Source organism: Bos grunniens, chromosome 9 (genome assembly GCF_055505025.1).
Source record: "Bos grunniens cultivar Pamir isolate PY7600 chromosome 9, Bosgru_T2T1.0, whole genome shotgun sequence".
Taxonomy (NCBI): domain Eukaryota; kingdom Metazoa; phylum Chordata; class Mammalia; order Artiodactyla; family Bovidae; genus Bos; species Bos grunniens.
Genome location: NC_141173.1, coordinates 82,184,519 through 82,208,071, shown reverse-complemented (window position 1 = coordinate 82,208,071; position 23,553 = coordinate 82,184,519). Strand labels below are relative to the sequence as shown.

Here is a 23,553-nt window from a genome sequence, read left to right as displayed (position 1 = left end):
ATGACTCTACCAACTCTGATCTACTGAGAAAACCCACTCTTACTGTGTGTAAAGATGCAGGCTTAAAACAAGTCTCTGTGGCTTGAGGGCTTTATTGTTTTAGATACCTGTAACTACAAAAATTCTCCTCCCCCATGTCAGGGCTTGTCAATGTTTCTTTGAAATAAACAATCTTCACTTGCTTATTGGACAAACATATGAAGCATACTCCTGGAGTCTAAGTACATCTGAAATTTATCTTTCACAACCAAGATGCTAAAGACTTGCTATCTGTCTAATCATGATCAGTTAGGTCTTAGGTAAGTTGAACAGAATTTCTTCTACACATCAGTTCTAATTATTTTTTCTTTTAAAAAGTTCTTTCTTTTCTAACAGCAAAGTTAACTTCAGCCTTGCTTAAGAAAAAAGACAATTTTTAAGCCTAGTGTGCAAATTCATGCCATGTTAATATATTTCTCTTTTGACCATCTCCTAAAATGAGGATTTTGCTCAAGTGTTGCTCAAGTTACATTGAATTATGGCTACGATTAAAAATGAAATGCTACCTCTTCTCAGTTAAATATTTCTGTTGTTAACAGGGTGTATAACAATGAGAAAGAAAAACATATGAGATGTTACTTTACTAGCAAAGCAGGTGAATGTGCTAACCTGTATCTGGTGATCTGGAGGACTAACTAACTTAGTAACACAGGAAGAATCTGAACCAACAGATTTTTTGAAACAGCATAAAACGTCTGACTAAAAATCGGGAGTTACATTTGAAATAACTTTTCCGAAATGTCAACATTATTCAAATAAAGCAAAGTTACCAAGTAGAAAGTTCCAGATGGTTACAAATGGAATATGAGTAGGATTCAGAAGGAGTATGACCAACATTCGATAAAAGGATCTTCACACGCTGGGCTTGGTAGACTTCAAGGCAATCCTGTTTCTCTGTGATAACTCTGAGAACAGCAACCTTCTTGTTCACACTAAGGGCCAGTTGGGCCTCTTTTAATAACACGACTGTACTTTGCTCTTAGGAACATCCTGAGTTAATAAATTAGTCTTCAAATAAAATACCTGGAAATAACTCAAAATTTCTCCTGAAGTAAGAGAGGACAAGCCAAGTCTATTGTGAGCTGCTGCTGTGTGGGGCATGGGGAGGTGGGTCTTCACGCCCAGGAACAGGGTGAGAGTTTGGGGCTTCTCTTCAGGAAATAAACCAGCAACAGCCTCACTTGAAGCATTTGTCCTGGGGCGTGCTAGGCAGTCTGGGTGACACATACAGATACCAACAGGAGCGGACGCTGATGTGTGACGGCAGCTGGTCCCTGAGAAAATGGCCTGTAGGCCCTGCAGGCACAGCATTCTGAGACGTTCATTTCAGAGCTTATTAGAAGAGACCCAGACAAGCAAGGTCAAAGGTGGACGACAGGAACACTGGCAGAGAGGAACCTACTTACAATGAGTTCTGTTACACTGTCACCTAAGCCACTCTCTGAACCTGAGCATTATGGGTATAAATTACCATGGGGAAAGATCAACACCAAGGCATATCATGGTAGTTGACTTTGAGAAAGTGGCTGCTGATTTTAAGGAGAATAAGGTTTGCTAGGCACAGCAGACCTTCTAACATGGAGAATTTTTATGCATGTGATGGGAAAAAGCCGCTCAGCATATGTATTTGGATTAATATCCTTTTAAAAGCTGGATGACAGGGGAGGCTTCTTCATTCCACTTCACTAGAATGGCGACTCCACTTTGCATTAAGCACATCTGACATGGAAGGGAAAGCTGGACACACACGACATGAAGTGACGGAATCACCCAAACATCCCCTGGTGATCTGCAGTGGCAGCTTACAACCGCACCCCTCGTAACATGTTGAAGTTTATGGGGTCAGGAAGCGGACACTGAGCATGTAACGCCCAACTCTGCTGAGCAGTTGTGACTTCAGTAGAGAGTGCGGGAGGGGTGGAGCAACTAAGCGATGTGAGCCCTTTCTCATTAGAAAGATGACGATAAGATTTAAGATATTAAGATCCAGAAAATATGTCAAAGATGTGTCATGTTTTAATGTGCAAACTTGAGATGTTTTGAAAGAAAAAACCCAAGCCAAAGAGCCACCCATAAACTGAAATAGGCAGGCCAGTCGAAATTTCCATAATGTCAGATCGTGCATGCTAAGTCGCTTCAGTCAGGTCCAACTCTTTGTTGACCCTATGGACTACAGCCTGTCAGGCTCCCCTGTCCATGGGATTCTCCAGACAAGAATATTGGAGTGGGTTGCCATGCCCTCCTCCAGGGGATCTTTCGGACCCAGGGATCAAACCCGCCTCTCTTGTGTCTCCGGCATTGGCAGGCGGGTCCTTTACTACGAGTGCCACCCTGAGAAGCCACTAATGTCAGATCATATCGCTACTCCTCAGGCAGACAACTCCCTGTATCCTTCTACTGGGTTTTGTGCAGATAGTGGAGACTCAGGAAGAAAGACATCTATTCACCCTAAACCTAATAAGGTGAACAGATCCACTTGGTAGAGACAGCAACAAAGGAATCTCCAGGGCGTTCTCTGTGTTACAACTGAATCCGCTGGTGTTACATCCAAAGATGCCAGACACCAAAAAGACTGTTGTTCCTAGAAGAAGCAATGAACCCACCCCAAAGCCAAGCACCCTAGACTCAGCCCCACAGAGGGCATACTCACCGGCCTCTCGGGTTGCATTTCGGCTTGCCGGCTTGGGTGGTGGGACGGGGACCTGCTTACCAGGAGCCTTGGTGTTTTTTTTAATAGGAGGCACTTCGTCACCCTTGGGGCTGGCCCCAGCAGCGGCCCCTTTTGGAGGCACAGGTGTTTTTTTGGGCTTAGGTTTGGGTTTAGGCTTAGGAAGAGCTGGAGGAGGTGGAGCAGGAGTTGCCGGTGTTTCAGAGTGGTTTTCAGTGTTCTCTACAAATGAGAAAGTGAACAGAAGCAGACTGATACAGACACACACCATATAGACAGGAGCAAGGCACAGGGCGACAGTGATACAAGCACGTGGCTGCTTAGCCCCTGGGAACCAGCGGGGCTTCTGCACCAGAGAGACTGAAGGCTGGGGTAAAGGAGATCAAAGCCTGAAAACCAACCTGGGGTGTGTTCTCCAGGTCCCTTAATCACTTCTGCGATAAAACAGAGTTACACAACTGACTGTGATGAGGTTTAGGGTGAGTGTAAATGTCCACCATCAGGGGCTGACACCTGGATGAGGGGTTGCTCGATGATGATGTGGGTATGCGTGCTAAATTTTTAAAGAAACCAAAGGGCCCAAGGAGTGGCAGATCAGTGCATTACACACACCGCCATGGGGTGAGGGCTGACTGCACAGCTATGGCTGGACTCAAGGTTACCCTCCACTGAGGGACTTTCTCAGGAAACAATCCCCATCAACTTGAAAGGGATGTGTGCCCCGTGTCTGTCTCACTGTGGTCAAAAAAAATCAATTATTTTCTAAGCAAAGGGAGACTCTCTAGAATCTGGTACAGGAAACACAATGCACTGAAGAATAAACTATTTTCTACTATTAAATTTTTCTCAAGCTCTCCCAGTGTACTAGGGCAGCTTCCTATTTTACTCTAACTTCCTCTGACCTTTTCAAACAGTATCACAACTGTAGGTAGTGGAGGGTGCAGAATCCAAAAGAAAAAAAAACCACACCAAACTTGTTTTTTCATGTAAACACAAGTAACAAGTTTGAAAAGATAAAGGTTAATATTCATTAAAAAAAAAATCACACCTACAAATAGAAGCCTCGTGTAAGATTTTGCATAACTAGAGGAGTATCTGTCATTTTAAAAAGTGGAGATGCTGAATGTTCATTCATATTTTCATATCCTTATCTTTTCTCATTGTGACTAATTAAAATTAGAATACAATTTGGGTCCAAAGAGCTAAGCAGCATTTGTTTAAAAGTGGAGCACAACAGAAAACATAAGACAGTGTTAAGACAAGCCATTACTGAAGATGTTGTTCTATTGTTAAATGACCAAGAAAGGATTTTAATATTGAAATGCATCTTATTTTATTATCTCTTTCGTTTCATTGCTCACCCCAGTGCATGTGAAGTGGGGACTCCTCCCCTCTTTTCTACATCCCCATCAATGCATGTATAACTACCATAAAAGTGATTTAAAGTGCAGTAAGTAATGGATAAAACTTTTCTTTTACCTTTCCTCAGTCATGAAACCCACCCACCACAACGGCCTACATGGAGCCCTCCTGAAATATGAACTTAATTGTACACATAGTCTGAGCTCCTCAGTCAACATTCATCAGAGGCTCCTTTGTATGTCTGCCTTTCTGTTTACACATCTTGACTCCTCAACTAAACTGCTGAGAGTCTTTAATATAGGAATGGCTCTCCTAACCCACCTGGTCTGAACCGAAAACCAGTGCATCACCAAGTGTTAGTCAGGGCTGAGAAAGAGATGAGTTGACAGTCACTGAAAACATCGTATTTTAATGTAAAACTTACAAGTACACACTGACTTGCTAGTCTTTTGATTCAGGGTAGAGGACTGTTCTTTCAATACACCTTTGTACCTTTAGCCTCCTGCATGATAATCCAGCCCTATAAGAGCACCGTCCAGACTGAGAGCCAAAACCATTGATCTGCTCATTTGTTACCTTAATTCTCTCTTGCTACAACCTTCACATTTCTTATTCTCTGCTTTTATGCCATATGACTGGGAGATCTATTTTAGATCTGCCTAAAGGTTTTCAAATTCTAAAGTTATCCAGCTACTGGGTTTGAGAAGGAGATGGTTCCCTCTGTGACAGTTGGGAATGACAACCCCTCCTGGATTGAGAATGTACTCATTACACAAAATTTCTGGCCACTCTTGGAGAAGCACAGTCCATCCTCCTTCCTCTGTAAGTTCTATCAATTATCTCTGTGTGTTTGCCATATGGCCGATGTTCATGTTTATTCTGTGGCGATTCCTAATGGGTACGTGTGTGTGTGTATGCATGCGCATGCATGCAAACAGTATGCTTTTCTGACTAAATTATGACCTCCTTTTGTCTGAAATGTTATATCCCATCAAGCATGATGCTCAAAACATTATGTCTATTCAGTGAATGTGACTTGAGTCAGCTGATAGATATTAACACACACAAGAGTTTGTAGGGAGCAAACTCTGGGATCTGGGAGACAATGAACATAAGTCAAGAGGTATTTTTTACTATTACCATATGATCTGAAGAAAAGACAGATGGCGGAGAGGAGTACCATGTTTTCAAGAGGAGGTTGGGAAAGGGCTGCCTATGCGGTCTGGCTTGATGAGGATACTACATGTCACAACAACAGTCTGGAGGTGAGTGGCTGACCACTACACTTCAGGTTTGCCTCCTTCCACCACATGGAGAGTCAAGTTTAACAACACTGAGAACTGCAGGCAGCCTTCATCTTGCCTAGAATGCCCTTCTGCCCCCAACTCCCTACTTCACCTGACTGCTTCCTTCTGGTCTCCTCCAGGTCTCAGTTTGGAAATATCTTCCTCTAAGATCCAATTTGGTACCCCTTGCAAGCTCCCTGGCTTGCTGTCCTCAGGTCTCCCAGAGCACTTTGCATCTTGCACTGCAGTGGCCTGTGTGCATGCTGGTCTCCATGTAGGCCACGATCTGCTTGAAGGCAAGGATGTCTCTCATGTTCACTGTGCTCTTTCCCTGGCCCTGTGGCCAATATCTTCATGCTCACGTGGGGAACAAATGCACACAAGTGACCTGTTACTTCATGGAAAGCCCTCTACAATGACTCAATAGAAATAATATCTGATACTTTTTCAGATTTCTCATATTTAATACCACGCTATATTTAACAGATTGCAGATCAGTTTTTCTGCCTCTTATAACTTTATTGAGAAGGAATAATGAGAGACTAACAGGCCCAGAAGGCTTACGGGAAAAGTCTCCAGCCATAGGCAGAAAAGGCCCCACTGCTCCAGCTCCAGAATAGGACCCTTGGGAGCCTCTTGGGAGCCCCAGAAATACCATGAGTCCTAGGTGGAACCTACCCACAGAGTAGGGTGAAGGTCATTTGCCATTTGTTTGTTCTCTTTGATGCAGATGTTTCAAATATTAAAATGCCAATATGCTGTCTTAAAAAGACACACAAGCATCCAGGTTGGCATTAGTTTTGCAAATACAACCAAGTAACAGGTGAAACGGGTAAGCTGACTTGATGCAAAGGGAAGGGGAACACTGAACCCCCAAATAAAGGATGAACTGAGAACATGGGAAGGCGGATTTGAACAGCAGTAAGCTCACATAAGAAGTGAGATCAGAAGAGGAACAGAGGTAAAAGTGACTCTTAAGCTATTTTTTTTTTTTTTTTTTAGAATTAAATGCTGTCTTTCCAGAGCAATGAATGGTTTGTTTAAAAGGTATTTTCTATTTAACATGATACTCTGTGATGTTGGTTAGGACTGACATTCTTTTTAGTGTCAGCAAGTGGCTTCCCCTCACTCGCATGGCTTCGGTGGGGACACTGCCCACACAGTGAAAGGGAGGCTCCTCTGTCTTACTAGGGCTGTGGTAGCAAGACCAGCATTTTCATCTCCTCAGGTACAGACCAGCCAAAGCATGATGCTATCTCGGACCTTATTTGACCAAAAAGAACAGAATGTACTAGTCCAAAATAAAAAATAAGAAAACAAAAACATCTCTCAAATATCCATGAACCTATGAAGTCTGCCATCTTTTTGGAATGTCCAGGCCTGAGGGTTTAATTAACATAAAACTGTCAGCAACTTTTTATTATGCTGATAAAGCAAACACGTCCTTTGAAGCCTGTCCAGTCCACTGACTGATCCTCCACATGGACAAGGAAGGCACTAGAGATGGCTGTGTTACATGATGAAGGATGTGATCCTTGAATGTGAAAAGGCTGGACCAGGGAAAAACCACATGGATTTGAAATTTAACAGGGTGGTGAGACAGGACAGTTGGACTGAAAAAAAAAAAAGAGAAAAGTAAAAAAAAAAGAAATCACTGCATCAATACTTTCACCTAAATACTCTTAAAATCTATTCAGGTCTGTTTTCATTTTATTTTCCAGGAATCGTATCACTAAAAACATTAGTAATTTCTTAGAATCAGTATTCTTAAGCATAACCAGAGTTGTTCAACAGAAAGACTAAAGTAAAGCTCCATGAGCACCATACTTAATACTGAATAAAGCAAAATAATTAATAGAGGCTTCTAAAAATTTTAAAGGCTAATTTACATGCAAATAATAAGATGCTATGGACTTCCCAAGGAGATGATCTTAAATTATAACATCTGTCAAATGTTCTTTCATTCCCTTTGTCTTTGGAGGATCTGGGTCAAGAACAGAGGAAGAGAAGTTTCCTTCCAGCAGTTTCTAAGAGTCTTCAAAATGCCTAGAAAGTTCAGATTAGGTCTGACAAATTTTTGCCATCCAACTCAGAAGGAGACATTATGGAAAACTAGCCTGCTTCCTGACGGTTCATTTATATGTAGCAGGAAATCATCTAAACTGTTCCAACGAAGGCTTATTTTATGGGCATTTCAGTTCAGGCTGCATAAGAGGCTTGGGGGTTCCTGCAACTGTGATAGGTGTGGTATGGATAATGCAGTCTATCAGTGCCCAGGAACCTGTGAATGTTCTGGGTATCCCTGACAGACATGTATCTTGCAGTTCTGTAATTTACCACAGTATTTCACACATGAAACCAAAGTCTCAAAAGAAAGCTTCGGGGAATGGCATAATTGTTTCTGGCATATTTTAAAATTTCCAACTGCACAGACAAATCATGGGGCAGAGGCTATAGCCACTCCAGCAACCCAGATCCCTGGCATTACTAGGAACCATTCCTGGTCTCCCAGAAATGCCTGAGCCTGGATCAGAACTACAGTGTTGGGTGTGTGGATGCCACCAGCCAAGCTCCCACTTCGGAAGAGGCACTGCTGGGCTGAGTGAGCCATCTTGTTTTGCTATTCCTCCAAGCTGAGCTGCTATAATTGTCAAGTAACCCGCAGAGAAAGGTGTTTGGACTGCTGGCTTTTTTTTTTTTTTTTAAAGAAGACACTGAGATAAAACTCCTGATGAAAGGATAACATTCCCAGACATCTCTAATGATAGAAGAAGCCACCACTTCTGATTCTTACCATTAATTAGCCCTCTTTAATAAAATAGTAAATGATGTGCTTATAAAATAGATGTATCTACCTGAGGAAAGCATCCCATTTCTCTTTGCTAGTTATCATTTCTCTCCTTGTATTTGCAGAACTCCTCTCTACTGGTCTCAGGGTCACTATGTGGAGCCCAAGACCTGCTTCTCAACTTTGAGCTGTAAAAGAATTGGGGGGTTTCTCTTGATTTTACCTTTCTTATCTTCTGCCTTTTCCTCCAGAGGTGTTGTTTTTTCAGCTACAGAGCCATTACCTTCTTCAGATCTTACTACATTTTCCTCTCGGGTAGATTCCTCTCCGATGGGTATCATGTGCCCGTTTGAATTTTCAAAGTTAACTGTTACATCTCCATCTAAAAATGGGGAGAGAAACACCTAGATGTCTAACTTTGATGGCTTTCTTAAAACCCAGTTTTTCAGGTACTAGGACTGTAGGGTTCAGATTTATGTTTCAGACCTGGGAACCAAATACATTCTGGACTATTTTCACCATGTTTTACTGAATAATTCATTCAAATGAAAGAGCTAGGAAGTTCTTAGTGTTGGGGGAAAGCAGCTATGGAGGGGGTACCCAGATGCCATCTCAAGGCAGGAATGAGTAACCTAATTATACAATATCCCTGGACAGGAGAGTCCCTCTCTTCTTGGACTTAGTTTTGGTTGAAGTCACACTTGGGAGTCTCTTTGTCATTCAGAAACTGAACGATAAAAGGAGGAATCTGAAAAATGGAATAAACATTTTTAACAAGCACCAAAAACACAAGGTGAATGCAAATACACAAAAAACATGAAAAGCAATTACACATACAAACAATTAGTGGGAGACATGGACATTTCCAAGCACCACTGTCTCCAGAATATTATATCCATGACATGCTAACTTTACACGGTAATACACCCTCTACTCTACTCAGGGAAAGATGTCAGTAAAGCTAACTCTATTTTCATTTTCTTATTTATGGAAATATTAAAATGTACTCAGGGAATTGTTGTATATTGCTGGCCAAAAAGTCTTTAAGTTGGGTCAATAATAATTTGAAAACATTAAGAAAAACTGTTAAGAAAAAAGCAATTAGAGGGCAGTTTTTAAAAATCACAACTGAAATTAAAATTAAAATTTAATGTTATCTAAACCATAATTAATTTAACACCCATGAATGTTTATAAATTTCTAGGAGTTTCTAAAGTAAGAGAGATTTTGCAGAAACTCTTAATTCAGTGATGCTTGAAAATTTAACACTAGTTCATATCAGGAAAACTATTAATGATAATATTTTTACTTAGCAAACTTGAAGAAATGTATAATAGAGCTAATTTTAGGCAAGTTTGATTAATTTTACTTTGGCAATTATTCTGAACAGAATGACCATCTCCTAATTTTTCTTTAAATATGATTGAATTGCTTTGGCTCAACATAAAATCCACTGGCTTTTTTTGACAAAAACAAATATGGCATTTTTAACAAGTAAAATACATATAATGCAATCATACTTAAAATGAACAAATAATTGTCCCTCAGTCATGTAACTTCTAAGCACCTATAATCTGATACTTGTATAAAACTAAAATAGATAATAACTGGCAATGTTATTGCAAGTAAATCGTAACTATGTCAATAAAATTAAGGTAATAATTTTTAAAAGACTATATGACAAACCAAATAGAAAAGATCCTTGGTTCTTATTACTGGATCCCAAGAAATTTACTATTAAAAAAAGAGGGAGGGCGGGGAGACACAATATAATGTTCAGGTATTGGATTCAAAAAAATAAATAATCTAAGAATGGAAAACTTCAGACAGAATAGAAAACCATCTCTTTATATAAAAAAATCCTCAGTTTTTAGGTAACTCAAATACAAATTTATTTTTGTTTTCTATGACTTTTGCTAGTAATAAAAACATGCTGAAATCATGTTAATGACAATTTAATTCTATTTTAACCATTATTACATTAAAATTCTTTAGTAGATTAAATAACTAATTTTTAAAATTCAGAACAAAAATGCTAGAGAGAAAATTAAATAATTGTGGCATAAGAAGAAACTGGATTAGCACATGATAAAGAGAAATGGTCCGTAATGTATAAAGATACTTACTCTGAGATATTTATATGAAATAAAGCTAAAGTATAAGGAATAATAGAAAAATGAGCCATGTTTGTAATAAATATGGAATTCAAGAAGAAAAACAGAGGAGAACTAAAGTTATTATTAATTAACTTGTGTGTGTACTGAAAAGGTTTTCTAGTTTTTTGTGTTGTCTTAGAATTAAAATAAGTCCTGAGCCAGGCTGCCAGTTACAGGAAGATGTCTTACAGGAGCATTTGTATGCAAAGAAAGGAGAAAACTCAAAGAGTCCTAAGCTTAAAGTAAACCAAGAGATAAAGCATACAGAAATAAGTGGTTAAATAAGAAGCAAGAGAGTGTTTGAGGGGTTTCCCTCTTTCAGGTAAACAGGTTCTTTGGGCATAGAGTTAACAGAGGAACAGAGACAAGAAGAAAATCATGAACGGAAGATAAGTGACTCATTAAAAAAGGCATCCCAGGAGAAAAGGAAAGGAGGCTGGCATGCAGACAAAAACATCTGCATGCCTTCAGGTTAAAGCTAAGGGAAAAGAAAGGTAAGAACCAGAAGATGACTAAACTTGGATTAGACCGTGGACTTCTCAGGAGAGAAGGCCAATCACTGAATTTTTACATTCAAGTTAGATTTTGCTTATAAAAAAGGTCATCTAAGAGGAATAATACTAGCTGGGAGTAAGGGTATGGGGTGGAATGGGACGAGGTCAAACCCAGGGTAGTTGGCGGTATTTTAAAAGTCTATTTGGATGACCAAATAAAGGGCATAACTGACAAGCACTGTCAAGAGCTAAGGCAAGGTCAAGAACATCAAGGAAAGAATGAGCCTTGACTGGCAGAAGAGAGCAGGTTGTCACCAAGCACAGCAGTTTCCAGTCTCTGGCTAGGGCTGAAAACAGACTGAAATTCTCAAGATAATTGCTTTTGGAAAAATGACAAAAAACTATTTTCTACAGCCCTTGGCTGAAACGGGGGGAAGGAGTCTATTTACAATAAGCCTCACCGGGAACTTCTAAGTATTAGGTAATTTATGTAGTTCTATATAAGGGCCACGCAAAAAGTAGAAAGTAAAATTCAGTAATTGATGACTTCCCAAACATTAAACCTATTACACCATGCTTAGGTTAAAAACCTAAGCATGTTTGTTATTTTATGTTTTGAAACTTATAATGTTCAGTCTGCAAACATTAAATAAAAAGACTCAACAGAGTCAGACTTCTGGAAAATAAGTAAATGAAATTGCAATCTATCTTGCAAATAGCTTAACAGATTAGGCAAAATAAAAACCAAGCAATGCTAAGCATTTCCCTAAGCCACTTGTTTTTAGAAAAAGTAAATGCTTTTCTAGCTATAATTTTAAATGGATAAAAAAAGAGACCTTTAGTCTCTATGTTTAATATTCATTAACAGTTCTGGTCATAAATTTTTCCACTTCTTTTTCTTCCTTTAAAAGGTGTCCAAATAAAGGTTACCAAACCAGTGCAGTGGCCCGTCCCATAATGGTGATAGCCCAACACTGAGTTTTCAGTGGGACATGTAATTTCTCTGCCTTTTCCAGGAAGATAAGAGAGGAGGCAGACTTTGATACTGCAAGTCCACCTTCAAGCACAAAAATGTTAAGGATGTACATTTTTTATTTCTAAAAGCCCTAGGCAGAAAATGAATAGCTTCAAGGCTAACAGAAAATTAGGGGATACTTAAAAGTTCATTCACAAAATGGAGTGAAAGTGAAAGTCACTCAGTTGTGTCTGACTCTTTGCAACCCCATGGTATAGTCCAAGGAATTCTCCAGGCCACAATACTGCAGTGGGTAGCTGTTCCCTTCTCCAGGGAATCTTCCAAACCCAGGAATCAAACCCAGGTCTCCCATATTACAGGCGGATTCTTTACTGTCCGAGTCCAAAATAGAGTGAGAGAAGTATAATAAGTAAAATGCCTAAAATTTTGAGGGCTCAAGAAAAATACCATTATTTATTCAGGACTTCCCTGTTTTCTTTAAAGCAGGAATAAAATAGTAAAGCATCTCTTAGCTTCTTCTAGAATATTCAGATGTTGAATATCATGTCATTTGGATTTATGAATAGTGAATACCAAAAGACATTAAGCTCTTTGCAAGGAACATATTTTAGGAAAAGAGGAGTACTATTGTTTTGATTCTAAATTAATAGCACTTTATTTGTGCCCACAAAAGCACAATAATAATATTTTTACCTCAGTAAGCATTCAGGGGATGAGGTGAGGAAGGCATGAGGTAAACCAACATGTTGCAACAAAAATTTCATGAGTTTTATAGTAGGGGGAGCAATGAAGATTATTCACTATTATTTATTTGGAGAAATAACCAATCTTGGTATCTTCTTTTGAGGGTCTATCTCAGTTTCTATCTAATCCTTGTCTTTTTGAGCAAGATTACCCCTTGGGAGGATAGATGGATAAAGGGAAGAAGATTAGATGTAGGGGATAAAATACTTGGAAATAATAATTGTTAGTGACAAGGTGAGACAGATTTGAAGAAATGAAAAGAGAACAAAGCTGGGAAAATTACTTGAGAGATGCATAAAGCAGACTAACGTAATCTGCCCACTCATGCCTTGTTGAATGTACATGAGTGTATTATAGAGTATAAAGGACAAGAGGTCCGTTTATCGTGTCTTTTTTCTTTTACTGGTAGACTTAAGAAAGCAAAAGGCATGAGTTAAAACTTAGAGCTAAAACTTTGCATGTACTCAAACAATTGAGTTTTCTTGAAGAGACAGACTGAAGTTCAAGAACAGAGCATGAATCAGGTAAACATTTGTATCTTGTCTGTATCTCCTGCCACAGAGGAGCTCTGTTAGGCTTTAGGTTTAGGATGACATATGGTGAAGGACTCACCAAAAAGGTAATTGAATTTCTTCTTTAGAACACCTTAGATACCCGGCAGCCCACAAAGGCTGTCTGAATTAAAGCAAGATTCTCAGATTGTCATAACTTTATCTCCCGAAGACCATGATCATCTTAAATTTCAAAAGAAAATGAAAGAAAGAAAGATCAAAGAATGAAGGATCAAATTACTTTAAATGTATGATTAATTTCCTCACCTTGATCAGGCAATTCCTTAAGAACTCCCCTTCTTATCAGCTCCTCTCTACTTTGTCTTGTAGAAATCTTCCTTTCTAATACTTTTAAAAAGAATAAGCACAAGTAAGAATCTTCATTGTTTAAAATAATTATGAAAAACATTCCAAATAGAATTGAGTACATTCATTCTGTTCACTTGAGGACTCAGACCTCAGTTTTTCTAGCTGCCCCACAAACCATGTGAATGGAATCAACATAATCAGGATGGGCAAATGACCCAAGCTCACGATCTGAAGCCCAGTTGCTGTGCCTTGTCTTCCAAATGATGGTATTTGGCCTAGAATTCAGACACATTATCTCAAATCAACTATGGGGCACCAAAGCTACTTCTCACTTTGAAATATTCCTTTCTTAATGCATTCTAAAACACAGGCTTTTATGAATGGACAATGAATACAGAGGCTATGCATTCTTACATGAAAACAAACTTTCAGTAGACATTCAGGTAACTCATCTGAATCCCAGACAGAAGGACTACTTTCCAGGTGTTTTCTTTCTCATACCGTCTATTACAGAAGTCCGACATTTATGTAATTCTTTTCCCTGCCATACTCACAAGTTCTAGAGTATTCTGGAGTATTCCCTGACAAATACCAAGTTTTGGGAGGATGGAGTCAATTCATACTTTCACAGAATGTAATGGGACAGGAAACTCAACAGTGATTTTTCTTCAGGAAGAAATCTAAATTCCTGGTGTAACTTCAGAATGGAGCTTAGGAGCTCAGGATGAGACTTCAGTAGTAGTCACCCTATGTCTATAGTGTTAGTTCCTAAACCTTACATGTCATGTAACCACCAGCTGCAGTCCCCACTTTCAGGGGCCAAGAAGGTGTGTCAAGTTAACACAGGGTCGCACCATCTACGAATTCTCTGAATCAACATTCCTCACAGTGCATTCCACCATACTCTATTTCCTCCAGATGCCCTGTTCAAGAAAGCACGTTGACACTCAAAAAAGGGCCAGAGAAGGGGTCAAGCCAGGGCTCTTTCGAGGAGAAGGAAAGGTTCATTGGTGGAGAGCGGGTAGCCACAGCAGGACTAGATTCTGACTCTCCCTAAAATTTCTACTCCTGGCCTCGTAATCTGTAACTCCTAAAGTCACCCTGGACAACATAATTTCAAGACCCAACCAGAACTCCATTACCCTACGCCATCAGTTCAGTTCAGTTGCTCAGTCGTGTCCAACTCTTTGTGACCCCATGAACTGCAGCATCCTATGCCATCCTTAGCACATACAAACAGAGCTCGTAATGACACTAATAACATGCCTTTTGGGGGTGCTCCAGGTGGCCTGAAGCTAGGACACTGGGGAGGGAGTAGGGAGGGGGCGGGGGTGCCTTGAATCAGCAGCTTTGTATTAAGCAATGACATGAACCCCAGAAGAGCTACAATGAGCATCTTTTGAAGAAACCGGAATATTTTTCTCCTTTCTGATAACTAGGAATTGTGTATCCTGGTTGCCAGAAAAGTCAGAGTAAAGCTTGATTTATACCACTGATTTCATACGGCAATTCATGGATGAATTCTGTTTCCTCCTTCTTAGGGACCTGACTTCATTTACATTTTATTTATAGCATATGTACTCTTTGTTCTAAGTTTTGTCGAACTTTTCTGGGCTGGGGCAGAATCACAGTGCAAACAAATGAGGAAATGAATGAGTGAATGAATGAAAAGTCAAAAGAATGATAATAAACATCTCATTTGTTCACATGAAGACACACAAAGAAGTCCCCCTCCTTCCTTTAGCTCACTCACCCACCCTCCAACATCCCTTCCAGAAACAAGTGAGTTGGCAGTTTCAACAGAACGAAGTTCACTGGGTGTGGGGGCCAGCAGGAGCTGTTCCGTAGTGGGAGCTCTTGTTTGTAAAAAAGAGTGCTGTTACTTAAATGTAGCTTCAGTGAGTTCAAGCTTTTGTCAAAGAGGAGAGAACCCCCTTCAGCACAGGAAGCCAAATGCCACCCCCCAACAATGACGCTGGGGCACTGCCCAGACAGAGCAGGTTCAGCAAGACAGACCCTCACCACTGCAGTCTCCTGAGGACGGTACAACCCATTCACGCTTGACTGGGGCTCCAAGGCGTCTGAGACCTCTTGCAGCCAGGGTCTCAGCCCCCCACTTTTGGGGGGTGGGCCCGGATCATGCCCTCCCTCTCGGCCAGCTGTGTGCACTAAGCTCGAGGCTGCAGGTGCCCCTGGACACGGGCTGAGGCCACATCCTGGGAAAGCGAGGGCACTGCTGATACAGAACACAGTCACCGTGGCTGTCTGCCCCTCGTTCTCAGGAAGCAGAGCTTCTCACTGTGTGTGCTGCTTCGATAAAGTGCCCTAAAACCCAAAATAGTTATCAGAAGTCCTGGATTCTAGTCCTAGAACTTCCACAGCCAGTTGTATGACGCTGGGAACTCTTCAGGTTCCAAGGCTCTGATCCATTATCTGTAAACTGAGGGATGCAATTCAGTGGCCACTAAAGGACAGCCCATCCAGCTCAAATATTGGGTGATCCTGAATTATTAATCAAGGCCATTCTGTAATCTCTGTTTGTGCATGCATGCCTCAGCCATGGCCGGCTCTTTGCAACCCCATGGACTGTAGTCTGCCAGGCTTCTCTGTCCATGGGGATTCTCCAGGCAAGAGTACTGGAGTGGGCTGCGATGTCCTCCTCCAGGGGATCTTCCCGACCCAAGGATTAAATCCAAGTCTCTTGGGTCTCCTGCACTGGCAGGTGGGTTTTTCGCCACTAGAGTCACCTGGGAAGTCCAATCTCTGCTTCGGGTACCTTTAAAAGCTTTCAAACTTGAACTTAAAAAAAAAAAAAATCAACAGAGGGCCCAGAAGGTATCCCCTTGTTTTTTTATTTTTTATTTTTTTTTCCCCTTGTTGTTTCTGCCTTTCTATCATGGATCCCAGAGGATCCTTTAGTTTGAGAGTTACGTTTTCTGTTGCTTTCATTCTAATTTAATCTCAGCTAAAAATCCCCCCTCTTTCTTCTGTGTAAATACTGGAGCTAGAAGTGGCAGCTTGGCTTCTCGCCAAGAATCAAACTTGACAGCGTAGTTCTTTCGCGCTACCTCGCATAAAGGGGCCCTGATAGGAAAATGCCTTTGGATATTTGTTTGGTCTTTGGCTGAGGGCATTTTTAACACAGATGCAGATAACTGTGTCCTGGGCCAAGGAGAACAAACTGCAGGCGACTAAGCATGGAAGGTATGCTGTCAGGGCACCAAGTTCCAACCACCGTGCTCCCAGAACAAGTATCTCACTCTTCATCTTTTAAAATATGTGCCTCATGTTTACAGAGTGTCTGTCTGTTTGCAGAACACATTCACAAGACAGTTTTTCATGGGCCCAGAAGTGTTTTGCATTGGAATGAATCTGCGAGGTCATTCTAGTCCAACATGCCACACCAAGCAAGAGTCCTTTCAGGAACATTCCTGAGATGTGCTCACCTGTCTAAAGATATTTGAAGGCAAGAGGGTCCCTTTACAGCAGAGTCCCCTCCAGTTCTCCATCACTCTCACTTTATTCCTTGTAAGAAGGAATTCACACTTAACATTCAAAAAACTAAGATCATGGCATCCGGTCCCATCACTTCATGGCAAATAGATGGGGAAAAAAATGGAAACAGTGGCAGATTTTATTTTCTTTGGCTCCAAAATCACTGCAGATGGTGACTGCAGCCATGAAATTAAAAGACGCCTGCTCCTTGGGAGAAAGGCTAGAACAAACCTACACAGCATATTAAAAAGCAGAGCCATCACTCTGCTGATGAAGGTCTGTAGAGTCAAAGCTATGGTTTTTCCAGTAGACATGAGCTTGAGCAAACTTCAGGAGATAATGAAGGACAGGGAAGCCTGGTGTGCTGCAGTTCTTGGGGTTGCAGAGTCGGACGTGACTTAGCAACTGAACAAAGAAGTCAACATTGCACTCAGTCCCTGTAGTTGTAGCCGTTAATCAAGGCCACGCTCCCCATTGCTCAAGACTTGAGCAAGTCATCTGTGAATAGAAAACAGCACAGGAGACACTGGGTCCACTGGGAGCAAAGCGTGTCGTGGAAGCCTCCTAGAATCTGATCCTAGGTATCCACCAGTTGCTCTTCAGCTCTGAAGCTCACACTCGTCTGTGCAACAACAGCACTAATACTGGGGGGATCTCACTCACAGCAGCAGCATACCCAGAATCTTGTAGGACACAGATCACTGGATGGAATAGCTGGGCTTTTCCACGAAAAGTATTGTTGCCAGTTGAGTAAATGGCTCACAGTTACTCACTTTTATCCTAATTAAAAAAACACATGTGATTTTTACACCAAGGCCAAGGAAAACTATGATTTCTTTTTCCCTTTTCTTATAGAGCTGATTTATACTATTATATTAGTTTCAGCTGCACAACACAGTGATTCAATATTTTTATAGATTATACTTCATTTAAAGTTATTACAAAAACATTGCTATATTTCCCCATGCTGTACAACATATTCTTACTGCTTGGTACTTTTATACGTGATCGTTTCTCTCTCTTAATCCTCTACCTCATCTTGGCCCTCCGCCCTTCCCTCTCCCCACTGGTAACCACTAGTCGGCTCTCTATTTCTGTGTTGTTACATTCACTCATTTCAGTTTTTAGATTCCACATATAAGTGATAATATAGTATTGGTCTTTCTCTGATGTTTTTCACTAAGTAAAATAACCTCTGGGTGCATTCACACTGCTGCAAATGGCAGGATTTTATTCTTTTCATGGCCAAGTGGCGTTCCACTGTAAATATATCCCGCGTCCCCCTCCCCTTTCTTCCACTAATGAACATCTAGGTGTGTCCGCATTTGGCTGTTGTGAGTCATGCTACTGTGAACACTGGGGTGCGTGTATTTTTTTCAAATTAGTGTTTTCATTTTCTTTAGATACATCCCCAGGGATGGAACTGCTGATTATATGGTAGTTCGACTTTAGTTTTTTGAGGAACCTCCCTACTCTTTTGCACAGCGGCTGCTCCAATTTACATTTTCATCAACAGTGTCAGAGGGCTCCCTTTTCTCCACATCTTGGCCAGTAATTCTTTGTGCAAAACCATGATTTCTGTTTAACTCCCCACCTTGGGTGACTTAAAGTTCTGATGGTTCAATCCTGAGTATAACAGTTCATGTTCTAAGTGAAGGAAGCACTGTGTCCCATTTTCCTGACTTCACATTTAAACTCTGGGTCTTCAAGTATTTGAAAAACTCTGGGTTTTCAAGTATTTGAAAAGGACTGATCTTCCAAACACTTCCAATAGACATCTGTCCATCTCATACTGCATAATATCTCAGCTCCTTGGCATGGTCTCTATGATGCCGCCCAACGCAGGATGGCCTTCCCCCCAACCTGATCCTCTCCTAACCACTCCCTCCCCTGGCTCTCTCTGCTGTAGCCCCTGCTGCTTCTCACCTGAGGCCAATCCCTGCCTGGTGGCCTCTGGCCTTACCGGATGAGATTTTTCAAACCCCACATGGCTCATCTCATCAATTCCTTCAAGTCTTTGCTCAAAGGTCCCCTTATCTGAAGTCTTTCCCCGCACACCTGATGGAGGACAGTTGGTTTCTTTTCTGATCTTTATCCTTAACCCACAGAATGTGTCCTGGCACATTTTGGGACCTACTACTCTGCTTAAGTGCAGGACTCACACTTACACAAAGTAGCAAGTAGGACCTACTCCTCTGTATAAGTGTAGCCTCCACTGACTGCTGTATTCCCATCAGTGCTCTGCGGGTTGCTGCATGCATGCGTGCTAAGTTCCTTCAGTCGTGTCTGACTCTTTGTGACCCTATGGACCGTAGCCCACCAGGCTCCTCTGTCCAGGGGATTCTCCAGGCAAGAATATTGGAGTGGGTTGCCATCTCCTCCTCCAGGAGATCTTCCCCACCCAGGGACTGAACCCGAGTCTCTTATGTCTCTTGCACTGGCAGGCGGGTTCTTTACCACCAGCACCACCTGGCTGTTGCAGGTTGTTGACACTCGGGGAAAAAAAAAGTGTATTTGTTAGAGGAAAAAAAAAAAAGGATTAAAAAAGTGAGTTAAAAAAGAAAATAGGCTAATAAGATCTTATTTTCTGCCCTTTCCCCACCTCCAGTCTAGAGAAAGTGCAGGCGAGACCTGTGGCTAAACTCTAAGAACAAGAGTCTTCAGTCTTCTCCCCCTTGGACTGCTTGGCTGGACCAGCCGAAAGGAAAATCCTCCACTCTCCGTCCTATGGCTCATCTGAAAAAGTCTCTATGTTCTGAAGAAGGGAGGTCACAGTGTGTAAAGGACAGACACCAGCCAACTAGCAGGGTGTAGCACACGATGGGGCTCATCATAAATTATAAGTGATTTATGGTGTCCTTCTGGGCACCAAGCCCGCATTCAGGGAAGGAGGCTGGGGCATATGCCTCCGGCTCCTTTCTGTGGACGCCTGGCCAAGATTTTATATTACTCTGGAAGTATCTGTGAGAATAAATCTTGCAGTCAACAAGCCACTTGTGTTTTCTTTTGGCAAGGAAAGAGAGTCCTAATTCTCGATTCTAACACCGTTTAATGTAGGAACAAAATAGAAGAGCAAATAGGAGACCATTAAATAAGCGGACCATGTTATCTTCTTGGTCCTGAGTACTGAATGGCCTTACTGTGAAACACAGACAGACACAGAGACCCGCTTGTCTTGGGTGGAAAGTGTTCTATAAGCGCCTGGCTTTGCTTTACCTCTCCCCAGTAGTCGGTACAGAAAGCAGAATGTCAAGAAATGGTCTCCTTTTTAAAAGACCCTTCACTAAGGCTTAGCTAAATCATTTAAAGAACTACAGCCCCCAAAATGCCACCCAATGGGACGTTTGCAAAAACCTTCCAAAACATCTCAAGAATGTCAGGCAGAGAAATAAAGCCAACATCTCCATCTCGAAACACTCAGGGGTCTGGCTGTTTTCTTGTTTATCCAGGCCACTCCCCTACTCACAAATCCTACGGACTCCAGAACAAGTCCAGCTCCTTGGAGCAGCAGCCAAGATTTATAACCAGCCCCAAAGCGCCATTCTTCCCCCTAAATTTTTTTTTTCCATCTCACTTTTGCACAAGCCCAAAGTTAAAGTCAACCATTGCTTCTTGTCATTTCCTAAACACTTCCTGCACTAACCTCTACTCCGTTCCTTCATTTGTTTCCTTCTCCTATAATCAGGCTATTTCCCTCTCCCTCTCCACTGAAATCTTGCTTGAATTTTAAATCCTCTTCAAACAGCGCCCCCTACACGGCGATCTCACTATTCTGGTTGGTAAAATGTATAACTCCCAGCACCTAGAGCATTTTTTTTTTCCCATTCAAGTATAGTTGATTTACAATGTTGTGTTCGTTTCAGGTGTACAGCAAAGTGATATATATATATATTCTTTTAAAGGTTTTTTCATATAGATTATTAAAAGATATTGAATATAGTTCTCTGTGCTATACAGTAGGTCCTTGTTTACCTGTTTTATATATATCAGTTCAGTTCAGTCGCTCAGTTGTCTCCGACTCTTTGCGACCCCATGAATCGCAGCACTCCAGGCCTCCCTGTCCATCACCAACTGCCGGAGTTCACCCAGACTCAGGTCCATCGAGTCAGTGATGCCATCCAGCCATCTCATCCTCTGTCGTCCCCTTCTCCTCCTGCCCCCAATCCCTCCCAGCATCAGAGTCTTTTCCAATGAGTCAACTCTTCGCATGAGGTGGCCAAAGTACTGGAGTTTCAGCTTTTCATGTGTATATGTTAATCCTAAATTCCTAATTTCTCTGTCTCCCCTCTCCTTTCCCTCTTGGTAACTGTATTATCTAAGTAGAGAAGTTTTAAATAACTTATCTGTGCCTCAGTCTTCTCATCTATAAAATGGGATAACAGCTGCTACTTTCTAGTTCTTCTGGAGGTTAAATGAGTTAAGAAGTGGAAATGTTAGATTAATACCTAGAATCTAAAAAGCACCGAATACATGTTAGCTATTACTATTATTGTTATTAGCTACTGTTAGCTACTATTATTAAGTTATAGAACTTACTACATTTTTGAATGTGTACTGTGTGTACAAAGTTGCATATTCACGTGACTCTAAGTCCAAGCCCTAAGAGGGAAGTTCTGCATATCATTTCATCTCCACTAAGCCAAAAACGATACAATGCACAGAGAAGATACTGTGCACTTCTGTTTTGTTTTGTTTTTACAAGGAGGCAGAGGAGGTATATCTACAGCTTTTTTCTACCTTTTCTACTCATCTTAGAAATAGCCCTCATGATATGTAGCCTTTGAGGAACCACCTTCCCCCCTCTGAGTCCATGTTACCTGCGTGAAGCAATCCCATCTCTGGGGTCCAAGACTCCCAGGCTTATCCAGTCAGAGCCCAGTATCTTACAGGTATTGGTGACTGGTGCAGAGAGGGGCTGTGTCTGAACCGCACCAGTGAGATTCAGGCCCAAGAACTTCGGTGGAACAACAGGAAAGAAAGGTGTTTTTTTTCTTCTGGATCTGTAAAACTAGCTGAACAGGCTTCAGGGCTGCTAGTAGTCAGTCACTTTGCCTCCAAAAAAGGAGAGCCTAACTTAAAAAAAAGAAGAAGGAAGAAAGAAAGCCAATACAGAGGAATACAGACTCAAAAGGAGGAGACAGATTCCTAATCTTGGTTTCTAAGGACCTGGATCCAACTCCATGCCTGAAGGTTGTTTGCCCCGGGGCTTCTTGGTTAAGAGAACCAATAAATTCCCTATTTGCTAAAGCCTGTTACCATTCATCAGCAGTGAAAAGCTTTGACTAATCAAGGTGTTAAACAGATGCTTTTTAACGCTAAATTTTCTTCCAGCAGAACCCAAGAAGTCTCTAGTTTTCAAGGCAGGAATATGAAAGAAGAACTATACAGACCCTCTTTTTCCCCCTCAAGGCCTTAAGAAAGAGGAAGGTGTCTATGGTCCCTTCTTCCTCTTGGGAAATCAATGTCACAACTTCCTCCGAAAACATGACAGCTAGCATCTGTTTATTTGGTGCTTAGATAGCATTTTTGTATTTATTTTCTCATCAGTCCTCCCAGTATTCCTGAAAGACAGGCTAATCAATTATTATTCTTATTTCTCTCAAATAGATAAAGACACTGAGACTTAAGCCAAACATGTTTTCCAGTCACAGATTTATAATCTGGTTGAACCCTAATGTGTCTGAACAAAAGCCCACCACCTGCATTCTCCATCCTGAATTGATAATTACAAAGATTTCAAATTTCTCAAGAGCTACAATGCTTTTTAATTTTCCTTTAAGACATGAGACAGAAGAAAACCTTTTTTTTTCCCCGAACAATTAAATGAACAGTTATCATAGCTTTGTTTCAAGGCATTAAATTAAATTAAATTTTATAAAAATACTAGGTAATATTTTGTACAGGTAATATTCATATTCAGAAATTTAAAAATATAGTACACATTTGGAAGTCTTGCTCTTATTGGTCATTTGTATATTCTTTCATTGTTTATGCACATATAAACATATCTAAATATATATTCTAAAGTTGAAGTATAGTTAATTTATAATGCTATATTAGTTTCAGGTGTACAACACAGATAGATATTCAATATTTCCATAGATAATACTCCACTTAAAGTTACTAAAAACAATGACTGCATTTCCCTATGCTGTACAATATATCTTGTTGCCTATCTAATTTTATACATAGTTTGTGTCTTTTAATCCCATACCTCTTCATTCTCCCCACTAGTATCCACTAGTTTGTTCCCTATATCTGTAAGTTTGCTTCTATTTTTTAATATACATTCATTTGCCTTATCTTATAAATTCTGCATACGTGGTAACAGAGATCGTCTCAGAAGGAAACCTTTTTAAAGTTAATTTTCAATGGGCAATTTTTGAATAGTAGTACACTCTCATAGTTCAGATTATAAAAGGATCAAGTAGAAAAAAAAAATCTCACTTTCTTTCTATTCCCTACTGGCTCTCACCTTGACCCCACCGATTCAAACTGAACCTCACCTTTACTCTACAAGCAAATAACCACTTTTATTAGTGTCCTTGTATCCTCCCAGACTTTCTTAGGCAAATTCAAACATTCATTTTAATTTTTCCCTTTTCTACACAAAAGATAGGATGTTTAAAAACTGTTCAGCATCATTCTTTTTCATTGAACAGTTATTAATGCTTCTAGAATTTCA

The 23,553-nt window shown here is 40.8% G+C and overlaps 1 protein-coding gene across 10 annotated transcripts in view; it reads right to left on the bottom strand.

The window, feature by feature from the left end:
* PHACTR2 (phosphatase and actin regulator 2) overlaps positions 1 to 23,553 on the bottom strand; it is a 299,218-nt gene that overhangs the window by 52,607 nt on the left and 223,058 nt on the right. For 4 of the 10 annotated variants that reach the window (XM_086318140.1, XM_086318143.1, XM_086318141.1 and 1 more), the window contains exons 3-5: positions 13,332 to 13,412; positions 8,367 to 8,525; positions 2,690 to 2,929 (exon numbers count right to left, since the gene is read on the bottom strand). In XM_086318140.1, the coding sequence (XP_086174266.1) occupies positions 2,690 to 2,929; positions 8,367 to 8,525; positions 13,332 to 13,412 (480 nt within the window). The remainder of the gene's footprint in view (positions 1 to 2,689; positions 2,930 to 8,366; positions 8,526 to 13,331; positions 13,413 to 23,553) is intronic. The other 6 variants (XM_086318144.1, XM_086318150.1, XM_086318146.1 and 3 more) reach the window with 2 other exon arrangements.